The 26,279-nt window shown below is 37.5% G+C and overlaps 1 protein-coding gene across 4 annotated transcripts in view; it reads left to right on the top strand.

Annotated features, from left to right (window-relative positions):
- Positions 1–26,279, top strand: part of PLEKHA7 (pleckstrin homology domain containing A7) — a 143,534-nt gene that overhangs the window by 72,636 nt on the left and 44,619 nt on the right. For all 4 annotated transcript variants that reach the window (XM_057369289.1, XM_057369291.1, XM_057369290.1 and 1 more), the window contains 5 exons: positions 9,776–9,859; positions 17,166–17,277; positions 22,082–22,186; positions 23,936–24,008; positions 25,211–25,311. In XM_057369289.1, the coding sequence (XP_057225272.1) occupies positions 9,776–9,859; positions 17,166–17,277; positions 22,082–22,186; positions 23,936–24,008; positions 25,211–25,311 (475 nt within the window). The remainder of the gene's footprint in view (positions 1–9,775; positions 9,860–17,165; positions 17,278–22,081; positions 22,187–23,935; positions 24,009–25,210; positions 25,312–26,279) is intronic.

Consider the following 26,279-nt stretch of genomic DNA (forward strand, 5'->3'; position numbering starts at 1 on the left):
ACAGTCCCTGTACACTGTGATGTGCTAAGAGCTGCCTTTGGCTGGGCTGTGCTGCAGCCCTGCTGCCTGGAGCTAAGGAGCCTGATTTGTCTATGTTGGCTGCTGGYGTTTTGGCTGCTGTAGGAGGCTGTTCTCTTCCAGTCACATTGTAAAAGGTGGTAGTTGCTTCATCTTTCCAGTCACTTWAAAAAATAATAGCAATCTCTATGGCTAAGGAAGGGATGTTCATCTTGTACAATGGAATCATGGGGTTTCGTGCAGAGTGTCATTCAGAACCAATCTGAAGGCCTCATGCTGGAAGACTGCATCCTGCCTGATAATGCATTTTGATGTTTGTAAATCTGAATGAAGCCTCAGGACCACTTCATGGAAAACCAACAAGGTCGTTTTGCAAGTGTGTTTGCTGGCTGAAGCACAGGAAGAGTGAAAGCATGTTCCTTGATGCATTCCTTGTGCTCTTTTCCTTAGCCACCAGATCTTCATGTTGTCATCAGTCGTGTGTWGTGTGGACTTTTTCTGAACTGGTTGTTTGGGTACTTGTTAGTGTGTGTACTTAGTGACATTTAGAAAATGCAAATGTGTTTTCTATGGCTAGATTGTTTTCAGTGCCACTCTTGTASTTGTGTTTTATTATTTTATTTTCAAATTTTCACCTTCTGGCAGTGCAATGTGTTGACTTGAGAAATGTAGCACAGAATGGTATTATATGAGAGTTTTCTTAAATTTCATTTATGTTTGGTTCACATACTCCGACTTCCAATACACCAAACTCAGCATAACTTCTGTCACTAAAGTAAATTGTTATTAACCAACTGCTATAGGTTACATTGGTACTTGACYTGCTTGGGGTGGAGACACTGGCTGACTGAAAATATTTGCATTTCTGAAGAATTATTTAATTGGTTTGTGTGTAGAAAGAAAACTCAGAAGTGCACACACCAAAATTTTCAAAAGTTGATTTTACTCAATGCAGAAAGCCAAACAATGAGATGTTTTAGAGATTGGAATTATTTAGTACAGTGTTGAAATTATTAAATATTAATGATTGCATTTTTTCTTCTWTGTATAAATGTTTTCTAGTAGTGTTATGTGTATTTTAGCATATTTTCCATTCTGCAGATGCCAAAGAAAATATTTTAACTCTACACTAATAGTTCTGTGATTGTTTGGAAATGTCTGAGGAGTTTCTCTGCTTGTCTGACTCAGGGCCACTGAGTATTTCTACATCTCTGTAGGGACAAGTTGGCTCTAGGTTATTTCTTTGKCCAAGTTAGTCTGAAATAGTCAACTTCACATAGTTTTATATTTTTRTATTTATATAGCTATAAATCCYGTCTTTTTTCTGTAATGCCAAAGAGCTTTTTGTTGAATTACAAAGATGTTTCTGCATACTTTATAAACTGTGCATAATGTAAAAAGACACTCTTCCATATCTGTTTGGCAGTTCCAATCCCTAAAATCTTAATCTTCTGTGTGATTTGCAGTAGCATTCTGTGAGCAGATGCTGATGCCATGGCTTTAGAGCATGTCAGTATTTCAGTGCTGTAGGTGCTGAGCATCTTTGGAAAGCAAAGTAACAACGAGGTGTGTAACTCACACTCTGAAGAGTCAGCCTGAAAAGCTCYATTAATTTATACCTGTTGCTCTAGGCACAATGATCTTGCATTGCTAATCTTCTCTCAAGCAAAAGCTTGGTATTATGTGCCTCTCAGGAGTACTGTAGTCCATTGAATACTTAAGATTTGATAAGAAAAAGCATTTTACAAATGCACTTAACTTTGGAGGAGATGTATTACATTTTATCCCACACAGTTAATTGTGTGAGATAGGGGATGGAGGAATTCCTTTAAAACAGTCAAGAATCACACAAACCAAAGGAAATAACTTCATTGCTGTAATTTTATTTTTAATTTTTTTTTTCTTTTGCCTAAGCTGCAAATGAATAGAGTTTGAAGTGTTTGAGAATTAACCACAAGGCTTCCATAGGCTGAAACAGTTTGTTGCTAATGGAAGAATTTTTATTAATATGTGCCAGTAAACATCATCAGCCAATCCCCAAGAATGAGTGTGCTCTGTGGGAATTGTGGTTTCTTCATGCTGAATGTTATTTCAGTAAATACAATGCTGATATCCTCGTTTGTTCTTTAGCCCTGTGTCTGAAGGGCATGAGGTTTGTAGGATTATGGTCAGTACCTCAATAGTATTGTGAAGCTGTGGAGGAGGTGGGTAGGGCTGGGAGATGGTGAGACAGACGCATGTTTTGAGTGACTCTAATTATGGGAAAGACTTTGGTTGGAAGTTGTGTCCTAGTTGCTAAAAAGCACAGTAGCACAGCCTGCATAAATTCTCTCCTTGAATAGAATAGTTATTAGCAGAATGTAAATGGACTTTGGATTAATTTAGTTGCTGAAGGAGTCAATGGTGTTATTGAAGACTGAAGGAAGAAATCAGGTTTTAATGCTCTTTTATCTTTTTCTTCCTAAATAATTTGGTGTTTTTACATTTTTCTCATAGCAAAATCTATTATAGGAAACTTGCTTGTTCGTTTTGGGTTTTGTTTGGGTTTTTTTTGGTCTTTGTGATCAAAATAGCAGCTGTACCCCACTGATTAGGTGAGATCGGATTGGGTGAGACCTCAGGTCTCCTGTGCAGCCTCCAGCTCAGAGCACTGTCAGTGGTGAGCTCAGACTGGGTTTCTCGCTTCTTCCTCCACTCTGGTTCTGAAAACCTTCAAAGGTGGGGACTGCCTGATCTCTCTGGGCAGCCTGTTGTAATGCTTTGCCATCCTCACTGTACACAGCTGTCTCCTCACACTCCTCCAAGCAGTCTGAAGTTTCTTGTTCCATTTGATGCCTCCTCCCATGAGGAACCGCAGTGCAGAACCTTCCTGGGTAATCCTGGCAGGGCACCCTGAAGCTGAGCAAGGCTGGTTCCTTCAGCCTCTCCTCACTCAGCAGGAGCTCCTGACCATTTTAGTGCCCCTCTCTGAACTTATTTTGGTTTGTYGGTGCCTTTCCTGTATCAGGTAATCCACAATTGGATTCAGTATTCTAGAYTATAGCTCTGGGACAAGTTGATGGATACCAGCTATAAATCCTTAATTCCATYCTGGACACTTGTGATTTTGTGAGGAGGCAGTATTTGATTAAAACTCCATTCTCATAGTATAGGTGGTAGAGAAAGCATTTCCATTTTATGGAGAGSTGAAAAGGGCAGTGCGTTTCCACATTGTCTGAGGGCACACACAGGAATGTCTCAGTCTGTAGTRTTGTCCTCTGATAATCRCTGATTATGCATTWAATTCAATAAATAATAAACCAGAARTGTTTCTCTTAAGTTAAAATCTATCTTTGGTATTAAAAAGCCAATGAARATAAAAAATTTTGAGGTTATACGCCCCCTGTGGAAGGAGAAAAGGTTTTCATAATCTGCTTTACTCACTTCTTATAACTGTTATATTAAACTGTTTCAGCTTTCTTGCACTGTGTGGTTTGCTACTTAGATGAAAACTGGATGCTGTAAAACTTGTATTTGCTTTGATATTTGGAACAATGTGGATTGTGTTGTCTGTTACCATATGAATGGCTTTGAATTGAAGTGTAATAGGTTCAAAGAGCACTAGTGGGGATTTTCAGCCTCCTCTGGTAAATTTAGATGCTATGCATGTGAACACCTATTTTATTTTAACCAGTTTTGTTATGGTTGGAAAATTGAGATATATGTGGTATTTTTGTTAAAGCTTCCCTTAAATACTTTTTCTGTAATAATAYCTTTATTGGGTGGCTTCCTCACTAAACCTTTTATGTGGTTGTGGTTGATACTGGGATATAAGAGTARGCTGCTTTTACACAGGGTATTTTAATGATATTACTTAATGATATCACTGCTTCRTTTTTTATTAGTGAATTAATTTATTAGTTTAATTTGTCTGTCTGTATTATCAGAGAGGCTTTTAATTCTTGATTTTTAAGGCAGGGACTGCAGTTTTTCTAAAACTGCAAAAGGAATGAAATAGAAAGAAATTCCTCTCTTCTAAACATTTYTTTGTCTTCAAGACTTACTTGCTTTCCCCCTTTAATTTCAAGTTCCCTGAATGCATTTTGTTTTTGTSAGTTAATAAAACCCTGATGGCTTCTCATGATATGCATCAAAAGGATTTGTGAATCAGCAGATGACTTCAGCCTCTATTACTCATGGAAATCYGTGTTGATCCTGTGATGATAGTGCATTCATCCTCTTATCTGTGTTTTTAATGACTGAAAATACTTGCAGTAATTCTGTGTCATTTTCCATATTAGCTTACTGTTGTTTTATTAGCTCTTGTTTTTAAAAGCATGTTCATTAACAAAATCTTTCCTGCTGATACTATATTGGATAGTATGAATTATCTTTGGTGGCTCATTAAGACAGGATAAAAGAATTTTTTCAGTTCCATAGAAACTTGCAGTTCCCTCTTAACCTTGCATTAGTGAACTGGGTAGAAAGATAACAATGCTACATGTGAGCAACTGTGAGTTTATTATTCGTTTCAAGTTCTTCTTGTCTGAAAACTTGTACCAGAAGTGAAAATATGATAAAATCTGATGTCAGACCATCTTGTCCCCTTTTCTCTGTCTTTGTAAGCCCAGATTCCTSTGTTGACTGCTGGTAGGAAGCAACACAGCACTCAAGATACTTAGAGTTGTATTCTGATGAAACAACTAAACACCTACGAATTCCTATCTGAGTAGGATGCAAGATTTGAGAGAATCAGTTTTACTCTGTGATTCTTATGCAGTAGTTCCTAGGTTAAGATGCTAATTAAACTGTATGAGGGGGTGAAATTTTCATCTTTTGAAAGTCTCCTGGATGCTGATAACATTGGGGCAAGGATTTTGCTGCCACTCTGAGGAGACACTACTATTTTAAAGTAGTGGATCATGATCAGTGTCTTGCAAAGATGGAGTTTTGTGTACTTGCAGCTTGTAATGGGTGCATTTTCTTGAGTAATACAACTAGTTGGTATTGTTCCTAATCCTTCCAAATTATTTCTGTATTRCATTGCATTTTACTTCCAGCTTGCAGAGCTTTGAGGGCAGTGTTTTTCTTGGACTATTTGTTGGTACTTGTTCTAACCAATTCTAAAGCTAATACCTCAAAAATACTCCAAAGGCAGTGTGGAAACTGTTTTGAAGCCATTTATGTATTTCAGAAATAGGTTGTGAAATAAAGCAAACTATTCCTGGCTGTTTGCCTGGTTGCATACAAGCACTTTCTCCTGTTTGGAGTAACAACTCAGTGGCTGAACAGTTCTTCACTGCACGAGTTCTTCTGTCAGCTGCTCCCACACCTAAATCTCCCATACAAGTGTGGGTGGGTGCCCACAGCTAACTGTCATCACCATTTGGGCTATTCACCATGAGGGTGTTTGTGCTTCTCTAGTCTTGCAGGTAAGTGTGAAGGAGTCAGCCTACCTGGAAGATAAACACTGTAGAAATGGCTTGTAATAATTTATAGGACATCTGTCCAACGGCAGTGTGAATTTTTCTCGAAACTTATAAATTTGGTGTTAATGTGATGTGTAGACTCCATCAATAGTTGATTCACACATTTCAAGTTTCAGCTGCCTGTGGATTTAAATTACTCCAGAGACAATCTATACACTTGCTTGACTTCAAATGAAAGGTCATCAGCATCAGTCATGTCCAAAAATTAATAATAAGGACTTGGCTTTGACTCAAATGCAAAATGAATTGAAGTCATGTTAATTATGAGTCCTGCAAAGGGATCCATGCAAGCACATGCCTGTGTCCTTTATCCTGTATAGGATTAGAGCCTGGATTGCATCTGTTTTAGGAGAGTGGGTGACATTCAGTTCTTATGTTGGTAAATTTGTGCATATGTGCTATGAAATAATGGAATTGTGTTGAGGTATTTAATTAAATAAATGGGTTTTAAACTGTGATTTTTTTTTTTTTTTTATGAAGAATCCCGATCTTAACTATTTGTGGTGGTGCATCACTTATTTGGCACATTACTACTAGCCTTGGAAAATGGTGTTCTGTACCTTTGAAATTCAGAATAACTTTTAACAGTCTATAGTGTAATTTAATAATGCTGGTAGTGGTAGGTAGTAATGGATGTAAGTTTTTGTGAGTTTTTCATGTTTTTATACTTGCTTTGCTTTCGTGACTCTGCCAGTATTTGTACAAAATCAAGATAATACAGAACTGTTAAAAGATGGTTGCTAGGAAAAAATGCTGTAGTTCATCACACAGAAGATTTGTAGCGTTGCTAGAACACGTAGCTTGGCATTTCAAGTCTGTGGTGTTGTAGTAATGCAAGTTCCAAGGCATTCAGAATTCACGTGGTGAAGCATCATAAGCCTTTCCCAGTTTTGTTGAAGCTATTACATATTTCTCTAGTGAGAAAAAAAATGGAATAAAAAGGGGCATGGAGAACGGAGCGGCACATCATATCCTTTTATTAAGGCACATTTATTGTACCTGTTGTACATGGTAGATTTCTGGTCAATAGGAACACGTTCAGTAGTTGCCATTTGGAGGAAATGCAGATGATTAACTGCTTCTTGAGTAGCTGATCTGTCCAAAGAACAATTGTGCCTGGTCTTTCGTTCATCAGTGCTTGCAGAGGAAAACTTGCACTGCAACGAGTTTAGAGCCCTCTCACTTATGTTAGAGTGCTGTTATTGTTACCAATATTGTGTAAACAGATATCACTGTTAAGCAAATAAGCAAACGTTTGAGAGAAATGAAAACAACAACAAAAACTAACCATTCGATTTCTCTGGCCCTAATAAAAACAAGGTACTGCTAATAATCTTGGAATGAATCTATTTAAATACTGGGAAAGCTTTGAAGGCATTATAGGAATTAAATGGTTATTTGCAGCAAAATGATGGAGGGAACAGCAGGGAATGACAGAACAGAATAATTTATGCTGGACRGAAGCTCTGTACCCCATCACATCCAGCCAGGCCAGCTTCAAAGTTGGAACCAGCTTATTAAGTTTGACGTGGTTGCTCGGAGCCTTATCTGGCCACATTTTGGATGTTTCCAAGGAAGGGGATTCCACAGCCTTGCTAGGCAACCTCTTCCAATGTTTGACTGCTCTCATTGTGAAGGAAAATCTCCCTGCTATCTAATTCCTTGTTGCAAGGCATTAGCCATCTGTTGTATAGGTTGTTTTGAATAGTATCGCTTAGTCTTAATGAGTCCTGTGCGGCAAAACACTTAAACTCTCACTTTTCAAATTCAAATAAACCACTGTGTCTGCAAAACTAATTGTTACTGGCAGGGGTTTCATTTCTTGCTTCCCAGTGAGGTCCTGATGTATTGAAACTGCAGATTTGCAGGAAGTTTTGGGTTTATGTGCCCTCTCCTTGTCTTTGAAATTTCCATCTGCCTTTCATGCAGTAACAGAGCCATCCTTCTGTTTCTYTGCTCCTGGTACTTGATGTGCAAAACCTGTCTCAAAATGCATTGCTCAGATGTTTATAGTGTTTACTTTCCAGCTGAAATTTTTGTTATTAGTAAGTAATATTTAGTCTGTTACTAATGTACTTGCTCTTTATTTGCAACTAAAAGGACTAATTAATCTTCCAGTGAGTTTATTTCCTGGGATAGAATAAAGCATTTGTGTACATGCTAGTATGGTACAATGGGTAACTTCACTTCCTAAATAACCCTAGAGCACTTCTGGAATATAGTCCTATTTCTTAGTCTTAACTGAAGAGTGAGTTATTAATGGCTGAGAGCCTGCAGATGAGAGCTTGTTGGCAGTTCCTGTGCCCCTGGAGAATGTCACTGGCAAGGTACTTTAATTTTTTTAAGCTAACAAGGTATCTGCACTTGTTTTGATAACAGCATTAAAGGTTAAGTAGACTGCTTCAGGTCTGATCTGAAAGGCTTTTGACTCAAAACTGGACTGTGTGACAAACATGGAGTTCAGTTGTTAGGGTTATAATTTATCAATTTATTATTCTCTTTGAAAACATCTCAAGTTTCTATCCCACTCTTTGGATGTGGACACAAAATTAAATTCACATAAAAATACTTATTTGGAAAACRATACTCCTCAGTCTTCTTGTGAGGAAGAAGACCCTGATTGTTTCRTAGATGTTAGTACTGTGTGCTTACTGGAAATACTTTCTCTGGATCTCTGATTTCATGGAAAAACTAAAGCTTTAGAAACTTCATTCACCTTTATTAACACACAGCTGTAGGACAGGTCAGTTCTCACCAGTCTAGGGAATGAATGGCATCCCTGGTGCAGTAGGGTAATTGATAGCCCATACCTTAGTCACAGTTTCCAATGGCTCTAGGGTGAGGACTTTTGTAATAGATGAAGCTGGAAAAAGGCCTTCTGGTGTTGCATAAGTTATTACAGCTTTCAGTTTATCACTGGAAATGTTTATTATGTATGGGTTCCTTATTATCTTACTTCCTGGAGCAGGGTCTGTTGGAAAAGGGGTGAAAAGTTGGTAACACACTGAGTARTCTCTGCTGTTTGTGGCCTGAGTGGGACTTAGTGTGAGCAATTTGTGGGGCTTTTGTTGGTTGCTTTTGGTTTGCTGGGTTTTGGATTGTTTTTTATATCCAAGCACATCCTGAGCTGTTTACACTGGAATGTTATGGCTGCATGAGCTGTTTGATTTTTTAGCTGCCCTTTAGTCAGCAGAGTGTTATCTCATAGGAACTTCATTCCTCTGAAACCTCAGAATATTTCATTTTCTGTGCTGGAGGCCATCCTGATATGTTGGACAATAGGGTCAAGTCTGTAAGACCTGAAACTACTAGGCTGTACAGGAGGAAAARCTCCAAATCTTTAAACAAGAAAACACATCAAGTTTTCATTTTTGCCTATTTGAGGTACAATTCTTGATGGTCTTCATTTTCTGAATGCTCTCTGTGTTACTATTTTGCTGCATTTGACATGAGTTCTGGTTTTGGATGTTGTTTAYCTAAAAATTGTTGACTAAACCCATAAAAATTTGGAACCTTAAACAGATGAGCATTTGGTTCACAGGTATCTTTAATGCTCTCTTTAATGAATAGCAATATTTCACGGAGGGTAGCAAAGCATCTAGATAGTACTCTGAGGGGAAAGTTTGTAGAAACCCCTGATTTTAACTCAATTCCGATGAAATACTAAATTATGTTGTTCCATATAGACCATGCAGCAGCACAGCCAAGGTTGTATCTGATCCATCTTCCCTCCACCTTCCATTCATGAAGGTGCAAGAAAAATCATTGGACAAAATACCATATTAGAAGAAAAAAAAATGCAAGAAATGGCTTCCACATAATTTATCTCTGTGACCTCATTAAATAATATAAATTGTGTAAAATGTTGTGTGATAAAATTTCAAGTTATTTTACTGGCTCTGTTCTGTGAAATTTACAGAAACACAAATCAGAAATTTATGTTGYGTAATTTCTATGTTACATCTAAATMATCTGATAACAACCAAGTGTAAATCATCATAAATTCAAATGTGTCTCACTAACTAAAGATTGCAACTACTTTTCTTTTAAAACATTAACTGTTTAGTAATTAAATGATCCAGTGTACCATTGGCAAAGTCAATAAGAACATAGGAAGGAGATGAAAACATTTCAGACCTGAAAAGTACCTCAAAAATATGTTTAATTTCTGGAATAGAGCAGCAAAACATCAATACAAACAATTCTGCCTTTTAGAGATCATATTTTACTGAGTATAGCRATATTAATTTCCTCTTTTCTTTTTTTTCTTTTTTTTTTCTTCCTTTCAGCCATAATCAGCAGACCACGTCATTTAGACATCCTGTGACAGGACAGGTTTCTCCAGAAAATATTGAATTTATTTTGCGGGAAGAGTAAGTAGCTTTACACCCATGTTAAGAGATCTAAAACACTAACACATTTACCTATGGTAGATTAGTATTTTAAATTATTAACAGTTCTTCTGATATTGTAGCAAAAATTACATTGAGATTTTGCTTAAAATGACTTCTTATTGTGATAGTATGTGTTTGATTTGAGCCCTGTTCTGTGGTAGGGCTTGACAGAACATTTTTATCTAATCTTCAAAAAAACCCCCAGACAACCCCAAAAATAAACAAACAAGAAATAATAGAAATAAAATAATATACTTAATAATGCTTTAGGCTTATAGAAATATCAGATAAACAGAAAATAAATGTAAAATGTTTTGTAAGGATACTGGAAGGTTTGTACTGAAATTGAAATACCCAAAATATTACTAATTTTCATTGTATTTCCTTGGTTTTCTTACATTAAAGATGTTCTATGATGATCACTGTAGAGAAATAGCGTCAAAAATATTTATTTGCAGCATATTTTATCTTGATTGTCTGATTAAAAAAAACCAACCAACCAAACCAAAATGATGAAATGTATTGTGTTCAAAGTGGTGAGTTTGGTCACTTTGGGTTGGTGTTGGATTGGATCATGCACCGTTTCASTGTAGGGTTTAGCTCCTCCTGCAATCCTGGCTGTGTGCTGGATTGCTCCTGCAATCCCTCTGTGATGGAATGCCTGGGTATCTTCCCCAGACAGAAGACAGAGCCTTGGACAAAATTCTGCATCACTTCCAAAATGCCTTCAAAGGGTGAGAAGAGTGGGACAACACCAAATAGTTTCCTTTTCCAGTTTTCCATCACTGTTCAAGCAGCCTCTGTCACCTCACGTGTCACAGAGTCTGGGCATCCTGCTGTAGTGGCCTGGATGTGGGGTTTGTGTCCCTGCCTGCATCATTCTGAGCTCTTCACATTTCCCATTCTGTGACATTTCATTTGCTTTACATGTCGATAGGACTGCCATCCAAAGCAGTTGCATCATTATTAAGGAAAARGAAGCCTAGAGGAAGGGCTTGTGAGATTCCCAGGAGACTGAGCCTTTCCAGCAATGGCTTGCCTTATGGCTTGGAAAGGAAAGAAGCAGAATGTGGCTGAAGAGCTCAGAGGCTTTGATACAACCCTGACTTCTCAAATAGTTTAAAAACCAAACCAACAAACCAAAAACAACAATAGCAACAAAATACCTAAAAAACCCACCAGCTAAACCCAAGTGAARGCAAAGCCAAGGGCAATCCCATGTTAAGGTGCCTGCTGAGAGCTCCCAWGAAATAGAGCCTTGTGGGAGAGGTCTGTAATGGGGTGTGAAGGCTGTGGGGTGGCTCTTGAGCTGGAGGCCACCCCAGCTGTCCCATGTTCACTGCTCAGAGGGGTTTGGCTCATTTACACCTTACTCTCCTAGTGAGGAGAACACTTACATTGCATATCAGCCAATCTCCCAAAAATTATGGACAGCAGCCACTGAGCATGTGTTCCGACTTCCAYCTATTAATTGATTTTTAATTTATCTGTTTTAAAGGCTCAGTCAAATTAAATATGAATTTGTACATATGTACTGGAAAATAGGTGTTTGGATAAACTCCTTGAAGTGCCTGCCTGGATTAGTCACCCCTGCCTAGGCTGTTTTTGGTTTTGTAGTCATGGTAGCTGATAAAATATCAAAAACAGAATGGAAAGAAGTACTTACTAGCAGTGCACGAGTCTAGTGGTCTTTAATGTACGTTAGAAACTTTTTTGGAAGAGAAATAGAAGTGTTTATTTGGAGGGCGGTCTGATGAACAGGCRTTTGTAGGCTTCAGTTTCTCATACTGGGATGGTATCAAAACCAGGAAAAGCTTACACTGCAGWAGAATTAGTGGAGAGGTGGTTTTTATTCTAAAAGAACAGGGAATGGCTGGAGTGATATAGAGAGGAGAATATGTTTGTAGTAACTGCTCAGGGAACAGTCTTTGCAAGAATATTTCTCTAAGCTTTATTATTGGCCTGAAGTACATGTTTTTAAAGTTAGATGTTTCAATCTCTCAGTTAAAATTGCTTTAAAAATGTCTTTTTCAAACATGTGKGATGCTCTGGTTTCATTAGTTTTGTTCCATGTCTGTGCAGCAGTGCAGGTTTTCCACAGATGCTCTTCACTGTGGTCATGTGAGCTCCTGTCAGATGATGCTTTTAATATAAATGGATATCTGGTGAAATCAGAGCAGCTGTTGACACCACACCTCCCTGTCCTAAGGCCTAGGAATTCTAATGGAGCTATGCTGTGATTCCTCAGGCATCAGGGATTTCTCAGAACTGGTGTTGATGGTGTATCAATTTGAAATCAGTGTTGTAGATCCTGATCAGGTGATGCAATGACTTCCACAAGAAGGTCTCAGGACAGAAAGGCACTCTCTGGATTGGCATGCCCTGTGGAAGATTTCTATGGTGGGATCTTTTGACCAAGACTCCTGTTTCTTACAGCTGAAGAACTCTCTTAAGGGTTTTATAAAAGGTGATTTGTTCTTTAGTGCTGTTGTGATGTGATTTATTACTGAATGGTTGATGTTAATTTAAGGTTAGAGCCGAGGAGTTGTCACCAGATGTTGACTGGGRTCTACTGGGGAGAAGTGAGCACAAACTTGTTCAGGCTGCAGCTCACATATCTATTGAAAARGACACATTTAACATCAGGAAAGTAATTTACAGTCATGTAGAAATGATGAATGTGGGGACTGCTCTGGCCATTCCTCACCCTGGAAGCAGTSTTCTGGCAAGAAGACTTGGAAATAAGTTTTGGAAAATCATGCCAGTGAGTGATGTAATCCTGGCTTGATTATGACTCAGTTGTGAACCACATGCCCTTGCTTCACTTGATCAGATGAGAACTGGACACTTGCAGTAGAAGGCTGAGACTGTGTTTCTCTAGTCTTTTCCCCAGGCATTTMAACAATATCATATCAGTTTTGCTTTTCAATCTGGCTTTCTCAACTCCATTGTAACTGAAACCTGTGATTTTTTTAATTACATTATCTTTTGATCTTTATACTAAWCTTTCTTCCTAAATGTGTTCTAATTTAGATTTCCTTTTTCATTTAAATAGTAATTACTAATTCCTTATTTCCTAACACATTCTTAGCTGGGACCACTGTCAAATCCCTACCTCAYACTCTTGTTTTTCCAAGCTTAGCAGCTTTGGTCCCTTAGTGTGTGGGACATGTGTTCTATATCTTTCACTAGCTCTGCTTGATCATAGGTGACTAAAAGATTCAGCCTATGAGCTCATTGTTTGTTAYAATCATTTAATTGTATTTTCCTTCTCTATTCCTTTACTAATAATTCTTAACGTACTTTGGCTGATGCTACTCATTGTACTGATATTTAAAAATATATTTTTCTTGCCAATGCTGTTTTGAGTGATAAAAGCTGCAGAGCTGTTTTTCATTTCTTCCTCCTTCGAACTACTTTTCTGTTGTTGGCACTGAATTCAGTTTGTCATCTTTATCACATGGTTGCCTTTATCTAGAGATTATTTTTCTATCTGTTTCTGACAGCATTTCAGTTTTTGTCTAGAATAATTTTTATTCTCTACTGACTTRTTCACCTCACAGTTTTTAGGATCACCTTGAAATATTTTGAGCATCTTGCTATATGGGAATCCACTCCATTTCACGACTGTCCCTTGATTTCTGTGCTTTGCTTTCATGTTTTTAATGAACCTTTAATCCACAAAGGGACCTTTCTTACACAACCAATGGAAAAATGAGGATTAGTGATAAATCTACCAGGCAGGTGATAGGATTTTAGTAAACCACATTCTTACACGTGTTTTTCTGAAAAAAATCTATGATGGAATTGCTTAGGAGAGATGTATATAATTATATAATGTGTATATTTCTCCTCTCATGTTTTTGTTTAAATAACAGCTCTTAAAGTAGTTGTGGACAGAAAGGAACAATCAGGCACATTATGTAACTAATGTTAAACACTAGTAGTTGTGTATTAGGAGCTATACAATATTTGTTGTAACAGTGTGCTTGCAAATGAGAAGACCATACTTTAAAAAAGATAAGACTTGAACATAAATGTAGACATATAGGGGGGAAAATATAGTGTGCTTAATTCAGGAGTGCTRTGCTCTTTCTTGCCTGTTTTTGTGTGTCTGATAAAACCTGTGTATCACCTCTGGGGAGAGAGCCATCTTATTTTATCTATTGCATTTGGTTACTATAGCAGCAAAAGTACCAGGTGGAGAAAAAAGAGGAGACCCAAAAACCCCCAAAATAAATATCTACCTTGTTTACATGTATGGAAACACTAGGACAGGTGTGTTTTTGTGGTTTTTGTTTTTTTTTTTTTTTTTTTTTTTTTTTTTTTTTTTTTTTTTTTTTTTTTTTTTTTTTTTTTTTTGTATCTAGCTGATTAGGAAATTTATTAGTATTAAAACTACATTGGCAGGATGTTGTTGCATCATGTCTGATTCCAGCAAATAAACTTTGTAAGTTACTGATATGGATGTGGATCTTCCAAGTCAGCTGATCTTTATGATCTCTCGTGAGTATTGCATTTTCAATAYGGGCTACTGGTGTAGTTATTTTTTTTATTGCTCTTGTTCAGTGTCAGGATTTTTTTTAATAAACTGAATGTTGGCAATGTAATTTTTTCAGCTGGTAAATGTGGTTTCTGGAGACATGCTAGCTCTGCTTTAGTAGAGCAGGGAGTTGCTTGACAGGAGATACTATACAGTGTTATTTTCAAGTACTTAAAAATATTTACACAGTACTGGAGCTCCAAATGGCCACTCTGCGATTCTCTGTGTGTATATGCACATGCCTGGGGGAGGCAGCAAGGAAAGTAGCCTGAAAATAGGAAAACACCATCACWATGAAGACACAATGGGGTATCTTGAAGAGCAGATATTGTCAAACGTCTTTGGTAATAGTGGCTTTGAATTAATGTTTCTGAATGCACAGTTAATGCCGTAGTGGTGTATTTTTAAAGTTGAATCTGTAAATGCTATTAGGACAGTGTTAATTCTGTTGACATGCCAAGATGTTTCAGGTAATTCTGCATATTCTGCCTTTTTAAAATTTGCTTTTAAAAATACTGATAGTATTGATTAGCTGTTAAGAGACTTGAATACCTGAGTTTTATGTTCTGATTGCATGCCAAAAATCTATTGTATGCTTGAAATACTACATACAAATACTGAAAGAAATTTTCAATATTGTTTGGTATTTTCTGTTAAATGTCATATAGAGCAGGTTTTCATCACCAGTTTGCTGGTGAAGACTTTTTTTAGGAGACAAATACTGTTTTTTCTCCTTCAGTGGACTTAATGTCTCTTTTGCTTGCTGTTTGAGTTCTTCCATGGCAACAACCTCACATTTTTAAAAAAGCATTTTTATGCTTGTGAATTTGAAGTTCATAATGAATTTGATACTACTCGAAAGGGAAAGCCTGCTTTATTGGCAGTGATCACTTTCAGTAGCAAGTGGAAGAGAAATCACTGTATGATCACATAATAAATGCTTAGAAATTGCATTTATCATTCTATATTGAATTATGATTTTCTGATGGTGGTTTTGTTAAACATAGAGCTTATCTTCCTCTGTAATTTTTTTTTTTTTGATGTGCAGTATGTTTAACCTGCTGTGAAACATTATCTTGGGGGATAGTGAAAATCTGTTACATCAGAGCAGAAATTTTAAATTAAAAGCACTCCTCTGGGATTATTCCTCTTTCTTTATTAATTTTTTATTGCTAAAATTAATTCCAATTTGTCAAAACTTAAATAGTGTTTTTCATTTTTGTCAGCAGAAATAGCCTAGTCAGGCAGTGTCATGTATGGGAAGTGTCTTAATCCGGATACTCCTAAAGGTGATTAAATCTGAAGTAGAATACCTGGTCCATAAGAAGTGAGGGAAATTGCCTCAAACTGACATGATAAGCTCTCTTGCTTTAAAGGATGGCCAGGAATTTTAGGGATTTGCTGTAGGTCATTCTCATATCTTGGACTTGAGGTTATATGTAAAATCTAGAAAGCAGGGTTCGTGCCAGATGTGCAAGGTATAAATTAAATAGGTTGTGTTACTTACTTGCAAGCTTCATTGAAACTCTGGTCACAAATGGAAAAATGTGCTTTCTTTGATACCAAACCACCTATAAAAGCTTTTGGACAGGTAATTGTTCAAGTTGTAACAAAGGAAGAGCAGTGGTGGCAAATACTTTGTCCTCTGTTAAACCTTGTGTTGAGCTACTTGAATCACAGGCTGTTCTTTGTTCTCATGATAACTGTGATAACTGCTCAGAATTAGTTCTGTTCTCTGCTGTGTTGAGATCTGAATTTCAGTGGTAGCAGCAACCGTGTTTGGTGTAGCTTGTATGTCACGTTTTTTGGTTTTTCTAATGAATGGCTTTGGTGACTTACTGAGGGAAAAGGAAAATCATGGGTTGTTAATTGTTTGTTGTGTTGTGTTTTCTTTTCTGGTGTGCCTGTATTGCTACTTGTTATTTGCTAAATTATGTTGTTAATGATTTTTGAAAATGCCACCTGTGGTTTTAATTTCATTCAATGTGGGTGTCAAGCTCAACTGCTGAGGCTTCTCGTCACAGATTTTATTTTGCCCTCTCAGTTCTTTATCTGGGTAGCTGTATTGAATTCTTACTTGTKGAACAGGTTCTTCTGGTAGGATTGACCTCACTTATGCTTTAAATGGCTATCTGAACTRTTTATCAGGATTTCTGGAGTCTTAGGATGACTCAGAAATTACACATTTCTAACAATTATCTGCCTTGAATTGCACCATTTTGCTTAAAAGTATTTTAATAATTCATATTGTGCTATGAATCATACTTTGGGCAGATAGTGAAAAATCTAACAGGAGTCTAGACTCACTTTGATTTTAAATAAGAAGCCTGTTATTGCCAAGTGCTGATTCCTGTCCTTTCCTCCCCAGTGCTCCCTCTCTTTCACAGGTTTGTGGCCAAGTCTCTAAATTGGGCACAATTTGGTTTCACTACCTAAGCCTTATCTTCTCTCTTATCTCTCTTAAAACTCATTGTTATGTCTTGATTCTCTGTTGGGTTTGCAGACAATAATTTGGCATATTTCTCCCTCTGWTGCATAGACAAATACCAATCATCCGATGTCACTGCTTGAGAAAGACCTGAAATTGAGACAACAAGAGTGGTGCAAAGATGTTGCAGATGCATGGGAAATATTTGACTAACTTACTGTTCATTTGCACACTGTGAATCTTAAATATAAAAAGGTCAAGCTGACTGTTTGAAGCAATGTGCTTTAGATTATCTGGTTTTGTTTGTTTTCTAGACAGAATTCATCTATGTCCAAGCAGCAAATAAACCAAAGGCCTTCAAGCATGGTCAGTGAAACGTCCACTGCAGTAACCACGTCTGCTGTTGATACAAAACCTGGCTCTAAGGTAAAGGAAAAAGCTATTTTTTTCAGCTTGTTGGTCTCTCTTTAAATGCAGTACTATTTAATGGTGATTTCAGTGGGGCTGTGGATTTTGCCTATGTCTAGTAAGACCTCAGACACAAACATTTCTACRCAGACACAAACATTTTAACAGCACTGTATACAGCTGTTACAGCACTTTTAGAAGCACTGTACACCCACATGAGAGCATTCAATGGTAATTGGTAACACGGTGATTATTGTGACATGGAAAGTTTGAGGGTCTTAAAAATGGAAGCAAGCATATGTAATGTTAGTATTTAAGCAAGTGTTTTGGTGCTCCAGTGTATATGGCAAGAAATGCTGCAGACTACCAGGGATTACAATTTGCAGTTCTTGTTTTTTCRTGAAATCTTACTGCTGTTCCTCCTCTTAGTAACAATTAAATCCTTTTCTTACCATCACTGCAGTGCACAAACAGTGCAGCTTTAAGTTCTCTCACAAAATGTTTAATAATGGAAAAGTCTATTCCTTGTCATTGACAAAGGGCCTGGTGTTCATTATTCAACAAAATATAATAAAGTGTTGTACTTGAAGTGTCACCATCTATTTTAATGCTTCTTTGACCTTACAATAAATTACAGAACAGTGAGAATGGTTGTGGGTGGATAAAAAGGAATAGARCCATATTGAAAGAATTAGAAGAGATAAGATAAATTTCTTAACTTTAACTGCAGTTCTTAAACTTCTCAGGCTTTTTTCTTTTTTTAAATGCAAAACCAGGCAGCCTCTTATGTAACTGAGTTGAAGAAAGGACTTTGCYGATTTATTTGCAAAGATGTTTTGTTTAGTAGAAATAACTTAAAATCTTTTTCTCATGTTTTGATGTGCTTGGGTGAATATTGGAGAAGATATCAAAAATTTCACGAGAAACTAAAAACCAACTTTTTTAAGATTGATTTTTTTTTTTTATCTAGGTGTGTAAGTTATTGGCTTCCTTGCCTCGCCTTTGCATCCCCACCAAGTTTGTTTTTGTAAGATCCATCCTGCTGTGGGTTCTGAATARATACTGGAGTTTTAATTAAGATGAACCAACATCTTTCTTATATACACTTTGTTTCATCATTGCACGTGTTAACAGGCTTGAAATTACTGTTCTCCTTCTTTAGAGTCAAATCTGTTGAATTTCTGCACAGCCTAACACAGGAATTAATTCAAGTGATCTAGCAATGAGAACAAAGGCTGTAAAATAAATAACCTGTGTCCTCCACTTGGAGGTTGACTTTTGGCTGGTTGAGAGTGGATTTTAAGGTCCTTCCATCTATTTCTGAATGTTTTCTTCCATGAATTCCATAATCAGTCTTTCAAAGAGTTCCCAGATGCAGATGTGAAGCACAATCATGAAGCCAGAGACATATTTATGGTGAAGGTCTCTACTTAGCCATGGCTAATTGTTATCTTTTATGAAATGGTTCTAATAATTCTGTCTTGCAAAAGCCATTGCAGAAGGCTGTGTGTGCAGTGTTGGAATTCTGGCCAAATTCAAACTGTTTTTTTTTTATATAGAGTTGTGCACATAAAAGCAGGGMCCAATATTTTGGTGGTGATGCAGGAACAGAGTAAATAATCTGAAGACTTTAGACCAATGCAGTCTGTCCTACTCTGACATTTGAGGCATATGGAGTTGAGGGATTATAAAGCTAAAGGGCATTTTTATAAACTGCAATTATTCTCTGTCCCAAAGATCTACTTGTTCACAGCCAATTCAATTACACCATAATTAACCATATTAAAAGMCTTTTATATTGGTTAATAATTAAGGATATGGAGGAATAAGGATCTTTTTCACTTCAATAGTAAGATACATTTGGAATTTAGACTGTTAAAACATCTGGTGGTTGAAGTTTCTAAATGCTTCTGTGCCTCACAGAACTTGGGCCAAGTCAAAAATGAAAGGATATCTGAAAAATAAGGTTTTTTTAATAAATTTTTAAGAGGTACTGAAAGGATTCATAAGCTAGTTTCTAAGTGAAACACTGAGATTTTTTGAGTTAAAGAGTTTATKACTTAAACAGGTGGCTTTTTATGGGTTGGGGTCTTGTTTTTTTTAAATTTCCTCTAGGTTGAAAGTTCTGTTTTATTATGCATATATATTTGCATATTTTGACTAAGATACAGCCTTCCTGTTTACTATTTAAAAAATCTGTTTCAAATAAAAGTATAAAAGTATACTTTTCTTGTCTGTCCCCTTTAAAAGAAAGACAAAAATTACATAATTAAATTAGCAACTTTCCTCTTCACCTACARGCAACTGTAAGAAAAAAGATGAGGCAGTGATGAAAAGGGATTTGAAAATTTTGGCTACTGAAATTTTTGGTTTTGTTGCAAAAACTTAGGAATTATTCACAAGCAAGTCAGCATAACAAATGTACTGAAGTCAAAAGTTAACTTTTGTGTCTACAGTGATACAGAAAACTGTGCTGACGTGCGTTTTTCAACCCATGGCAATGATATCTGAGAATTTAAGCTAGGAAAAGGCTGCTGCAGTACAAGGAAATAGTTTWAAAAATATGCTTTTTCTTGTAAACTGACTTTTTAGTCTAGCCAGCGGAGGGACAGTGTGACATATGGTGTCTGTTATGCTCTGTTTCATTTCAGAGCAGAATAAGATATCATTACTGAAGATTATATGAGAATTTAAATTATATGAAGTACCATAAAATTATAATTTTGTTTCCATTATGGGTGTTGGGCTGACACAGAGTACACAGCCCTGGGAAAACTTGTCCTTCTCCTATGCCATAGAAATTGTTTGGTCTTTCGACCAAATCTAAGGATAATTTTGCTACATTGTTGCCTGTATTTTTTAAAAATTAAGATCGGAGAAAGTGCATGATTTAAAGATCTTATAAAAAAAGAAAAATTTAAGTGCTGCTGTAAGGCTAAATCAGCTACACTTCACCTGTTTCTCAGTTAATCCACCCTCAGTATATACAAGAGAAAAATTATGAGACTAAATTCTATACATTTAGTAAATTGGTTTCTGTTTAGCTGCAAAGTATTAATAAAGTAAAAACAAAGTAAGAATAGTTGCCTTTCTGAGCTTTAATGAATTTGGACCTTGTTATTTTTCATCACCCTTGTAATGTAGCTGTTGCATCTTAACATTTGGCAACAATATTTAAAACTCAACTGAATATGTCTCATTTTTTTTAAAAGAAAACCCACATCTGGCTGTGTTTGCCCAAAGCCAGTGCTCTGCAGCCTTTTAGCCGAGTGCCTTTGCACAGGTCTGGCTGAGACATGGGCTGGGACAGCTTGGTGACACTGTCCTCACCTGACTTTCACTGAGAGCTGGTTTTTGCCAGCTGGATGGCAGGGCACCTGCTCAGGAACCTGTTTTACAGCCTGCTCTGTTGGGTTTGTGCCAGCTCTGGACAGCTTTGAGCTCAGGTGACCGCATGTGCTGCCCTGGGACACTGATGGGTCCTGTGCAGGTTCTCACGGAGCTGTCTGGGGAGGTTGCAGTGCTGGCAAATCCCATACCTGGTGTTCCTCCTGCCCCCTGAGTGTCAGAGTGAAGTGACTGTGGCACACCTGACTCCTCAGCAGAGCTGAACACCACACACTGCTCCCTGGGAGCAGACCTTGGGCAAACTCCCCAGGAAAACCTGCCCTAGGATAACACCTGTTAAATCTGCCTCCCTGTTTGGTGTTTTATAGCTCCAAAGAAGTGCATTCTTTTCGTACTGATTATAGCTTATTGCCTTAACACTTTTYCAAGACAGGAAATTTAGTGCAGATGTGTAAAGTCTGGCCTCAGAATGAACAGAATCCATTTAAAGTTAACATATATTGCAATAATTATTTACTCTTACATATGCTGTTTTTTGGTTTAGACGTTGTCTGACTGGCAGGAGCAGTACACTGAGAGATTTTTCTGATGTTACCCCTTGGATGTGACAAATGCACTTGTTTCAAGAGCTGCTGTTTTTCTGCAGCTCACAGAGCATCTGTACCCTGACAAGCTCAGAGATTAAACAGGGAGACACTGTAGTAAAGAATTTGGACAGCTCTTTTCTTGGASAAGTTGGGAGCAACTGTGCAACTTTGTCCTAAAGCAGTTGGAGGAGCAAACTGGGCTGAGGATGGAAAAGAACAGGCAAATTACTCATCCACAGATTCTTGTTTTTTCACAGATGGATGGGCTTTCCTTGTTTGTTTTTGAAATAGTTTTGCCCATGTGAGTCAAAACTGAGGTTTCGGTGACAGACAAATCATTACCTAGTCCTTGTGATTTCCACTGTCTGCTSTCGAGCTCTCTTCCCTGGCAGCATCGCTGTCTTCTCCTTTTGTTTGCAGGCCCAAAGTCCAAGCATTTTATTAAGCTGCCATTGTTGTTTGAATTTACCAAAAAAAAAAAAAAAAACCAACAAAAAACCCAAAGCCCCTACAAATCCAAAAAACAGCAAGAGTAGGATTAATCTGCTCGAAATCCTGCACGTGTAAAACACTTGTGCGGTATTGTCTGGAGAGACTTGCCTGCTCTCAAAAATGCTTCCCAGAGACAAGAAAATTTCCATAGTTTTGTCTGACTTRACCCAGCACTGCTGCTGCTGCTCTGCTGGAGCTGGCAAACCATCCTGATCAAAGTGGAAGGTTGACTTTGCTGTGTTGTAAATATCATTGCCTGTTGACTTGYCCTTGAAAATGCCATGAATACTCGGCTCTGTGTCATGAAGTACCAGTTATTCCAGTGAGGTTATTTGCAATAAGGAATGAGTCTCAATACAGCATAAAAACCACTGCTACATTGTACTTCCTTACAGGTGGTGAAGACTGGAAACAAAGTTCACAGCTTTGGCAAGAGGGAGCAAGCGATCAGGAGGAATCCCAATGTTCCTGTGGTAGTAAGAGGCTGGCTGCACAAGCAGGTATGTGTGTGATCACCTGTTTCTGTTCATTTGCTGCAGTGCAGTCACCAAGTGAGAGCAAGAGCCTTGTAAGGAACTGAGAAAGCACAAACTCTAGTGTTGGGGACACACAGGGCAATCTTGGGTACTCCCTCAGACTTCCATCATGAGCAGTTCGTGCTCAGCAAGTGTGAAAACCAAGGTTTATGAATAGGTTTGGTTCAGTAGATAACTGATAAATGGACATCACCATCACGGTTAGATGTTGAGGCTATAACTTTATTTAAGTCTGTTTTTTCCTCCTGTTTTATCCTGCTGGCTTGTTGCCATGCTGATCTTGGACTCCCTCAGARCATACTCAGCCTGAGGCTGGCTGTGAAGGCTTTATTGCATCTGCTTGCTTTGTCCTACCCTGATCAAAGGCTGAATTCCAGTCCATGTGCATTTTGTTCTCCAGAAGCAGGAGGGAGAACATTATGGGAAACCACACATTGCTGTCACCAAGACCARTATTCAGCAAAGACTCGATTATAGAATTTGATCCAGTGAACAGTATTCTACAGCTGCTGCATCTTGAACTCTTAAGCTGACAGAAACACATCCTTGAGTGCAATAAGTAAATAAAGCTGTTTGTTGCATTAGAATACTTCCCTGCTTCTAGTTTGGCCACCAGCCTCTGCCAGATTATCACCAGAGATCCAGCAGCTAGGTTTAGGTTGGGTAGGAGAAAGCTGAAATCTGAGGTTATGATTCTACATGTACGGGAAAGTGAGAGCTGACAGCTGCCTGCTTCCTCCTGGGTGCAGAGATGTCATGCTGCTTGTYCTGCTCTCAGCTCTGCTGACAAACACTACCCAAGCCCCCAGTTTTCAGGACAGATCAGAACTCAGACACAGTATGGGTTGCCAGCCTTGCAGCATTAAATGGGAAGGGAAGAAAGTCCTTGATTTGACTGCAGAAAGGAGGAGGRAAATAGGGAGGGCAATGTTGTGTAGCCTGTTTCCTTCTGTTCCCTCATATCTGCAGGTCTTAAAGCCTGAAGGTGATTCCTATGCTGCTGGTCCCATCACAGCCTGCTCGAGCTGAAGAAGTTGTAGTTACTTGGGTTATAGTCTGCCAATTTTAAAAGCTTCAGAAATTAATCTCAATGCAAATATTACTCATTTTGACAAGATATAKATCTGTATCTATATATATCTGTATATATGCATATATCTATCTATATATATCTCCCCAGGCATATTATATTATACTTCATTAAAATTTGCACATTATGCATCCTGTTTTATTTCCTAAGGAATATTTGATTAAATTGCATTTTGGGCATGGGTAGCATATGGTGATTGAATTATAGGTTAACATTGCCTGAAATGTGAGGTCATACTTCACAGCTGCGTAGTGATTTTCATTTTAGTCTGCAGGCAATCTTTGYTGGAGTTTGTGCTATCCAGAAGCACATTTTGTTTCCTTATTGCAGATAAACCTGTGTAGATAAAATAAGCATTTGTTGTGTATAAGGTTAATCTGAATGCTGTTTGGGATGAGAGTTTAATTACTTAATGAAAATTACCAGTTTGAATATTCTGCCCTCATTATTTTATAGCTGCCTCTTTTGCTTCTTGCCTTTCTTAGTCCATAATGTTTGGCTAAGCTGTAAACCATTTGTTTTGCAATTAGCAATCACATTTAGGTAAACTTCTGGTAAACAACATTGTATCTGTCAACTTTTCTTAAATGAAAAGCGTATCACTTACATTTCTTGTATTTCAGGATAGCTCTGGAATGCGATTATGGAAGAGACGATGGTTTGTGCTCGCTGATTATTGTTTGTTTTACTACAAGGGTGAGTAGATATTGGCTGTTTTGAGTTAGTCTGAACAGTTCACCTGTACAAATGATGGTGAATGCATGAACTAATTGAACCCTTCACATAAAATTTGTTATGCTGACATGAACAGTGGAACAATTGCTTGTCGAGACATCTTAAATGCATAGCAGATTCCAGGCCAGAGTAGTGGGAGCAGAGGATGCTGTATTTTTCTTTCCCACATAATTTATGTTTGATATGTGCCACAGTTTACATTGCAGAATATCTGAGTGCAATAAAAAAGATTTATCCATTTATCCCATGTGTGGTCTGTGCTGTGGTACCAATTGGCTTGCACTTTGAGTTTTTTGAGAGCATGTTGCGGCCAGATCAAGGCATTGATTCAGCTTTAATCCAGGGGACAATGTARGAGTGAGACCTTCTGAATCCAGTAATTCTGCCACAAAAAGCTTAGATGTGATCTTAGGCCAAACTAGGTATTGTAGAAGGTTATTTTCAAGATTTGAATACATTGTCGTGTGCTACAATTTTTGGAAAGCATTACAGAACATCAGACTTGGAATTCATGTTTCTAGATGCTTTATTTCTGCTGATGATCATTTGGAGCCAGCAGTAAGAGAGGCTTCCTAATTATAGCAATTAGCCAAGATGTACAATGCTAAATGGAAAGTCCATCGTGTTATGTAGCCTGTCACAATTAATTTGGCACAATAAGCTTTATTCTTGATGTGTATTATTCTGGCTGAACTTAAATAGCAACATATACCCCACCCCCCCCCAAAAAAAAAAAAAAAAAAAGAAAAGAAATCTCAATAAAAACACAAATTGATTTTAAAAAAATATTTTTGCTTTAAAATTAAAACGTTTTTCTCACCTGTGATTAGTGTTGAGTCGTAAGTGAATTGGGGTCAGAAGGGACTTCAGGAATTGTCCTGTCCCACTGCTTKGTGAAAGCAGGGTCACGAAAGGACTCAGCCCAGGTTGCTCAGAGCTTAATCAAGACAGGCATTGAAAAGCTCCAAGGATGGAGATGGCTCAGCTCCCTGGCTGGCCTGTGCCCCTGCTGCTCTGTCCTTGGGAACATTTTTTTCCTTATATCCAGTCTGAACCACTGTTCTTTTTACTCAGTGACTGTTTCCTATATGTCCATAAAGAAAAATGTATCATTAGCCCACTGACCAGAGCAGSGAATTAAATTCTCTTTTTCTATTCCACAGACAGCAGAGAGGAGTCTGTTCTGGGGAGCATTCCATTGCCCAGTTATGTCATATCTCCAGTTGGACCTGAAGACCGTATAAATCGCAAATTTTCTTTTAAGGTACATTTGCAAAGCTCATCAGCTAATCATAGTTTATTTGCACTAGAAAAGCTGCTGTTGTAAACAAGGCCATAATCTGTTTTCCTATTTTACTTGTACGGCAGGCAGCTTTATTGACTGCCTGCTCAAATGTAACATAGCACTTTTTTGTTGCTTATGAATTGACATTCATGTCTGTTACTTTGCAAGTGTCCTCAGAGCTTAATGAAGTGTCTGTGAGTCAAGAGGCTGTTTCAAAATCAGAAATTAGTATTGACAAGTTGTTCCAGTACTGTTTACAGATTGGAAGAAAAGTTGTCTTATTTATTTTATAGTAGAGTACTTGATCTCTTGATGTCTGCTCAGTTTTGTTGTGGTTTTCCTAAAAAGAAAAGAACCAACCCAGTTCTCACAGTTAGAAAATGACAGTACTTAGTCATCCTAAGTGATCCAGACTTTTTAAAGGAAAAAGTACATGTTTGATGCAGTTTGAGGGTGGTTTTGTCTTTTTTCTTTTTCTAAAAATAAATGTAATCGTAAATTTGCAATTCTAGTCTTCTTTATAAAAGCCCATGGATATGAAATACAACATACAGTTCTTGATAGTTCAAAATCCTGACTCCAAATGATTGTCTAAACTGCAGGACTTAGGCCAAGTTTAGAAACTTCTGTGCCTGTGGCAGCTTTAAAGTCAGAATGTAACTTGTCTTTCTATCAAGCAAATAAGCATTGTACTTTAAAAGTAATTTACAAATCAGGTTTTGGTCAGGCATAGAGATGTAGAAGGAATCTCTGTTTAAATATTTTCTGTGTTGAAATTACGAATAATATTGGATTTTGTCTTGCATTTTGATTTTTTTGAGGTGTTTTAAAATTAAGACTGCCTTTTATTACTTTCAGTTCTATGTTCAAATGGATAATGTTTTGAGATTTATTAAACAAATATTATCTTGGGATATGTGTTTTAAAAAATACCCAGTGCACTTTGT

The sequence above is a fragment of the Malurus melanocephalus genome, unplaced genomic scaffold (assembly GCF_030028575.1).
Source record: "Malurus melanocephalus ecotype Western Australia unplaced genomic scaffold, MMel_1.1 scaffold_106, whole genome shotgun sequence".
NCBI lineage: Eukaryota > Metazoa > Chordata > Aves > Passeriformes > Maluridae > Malurus > Malurus melanocephalus.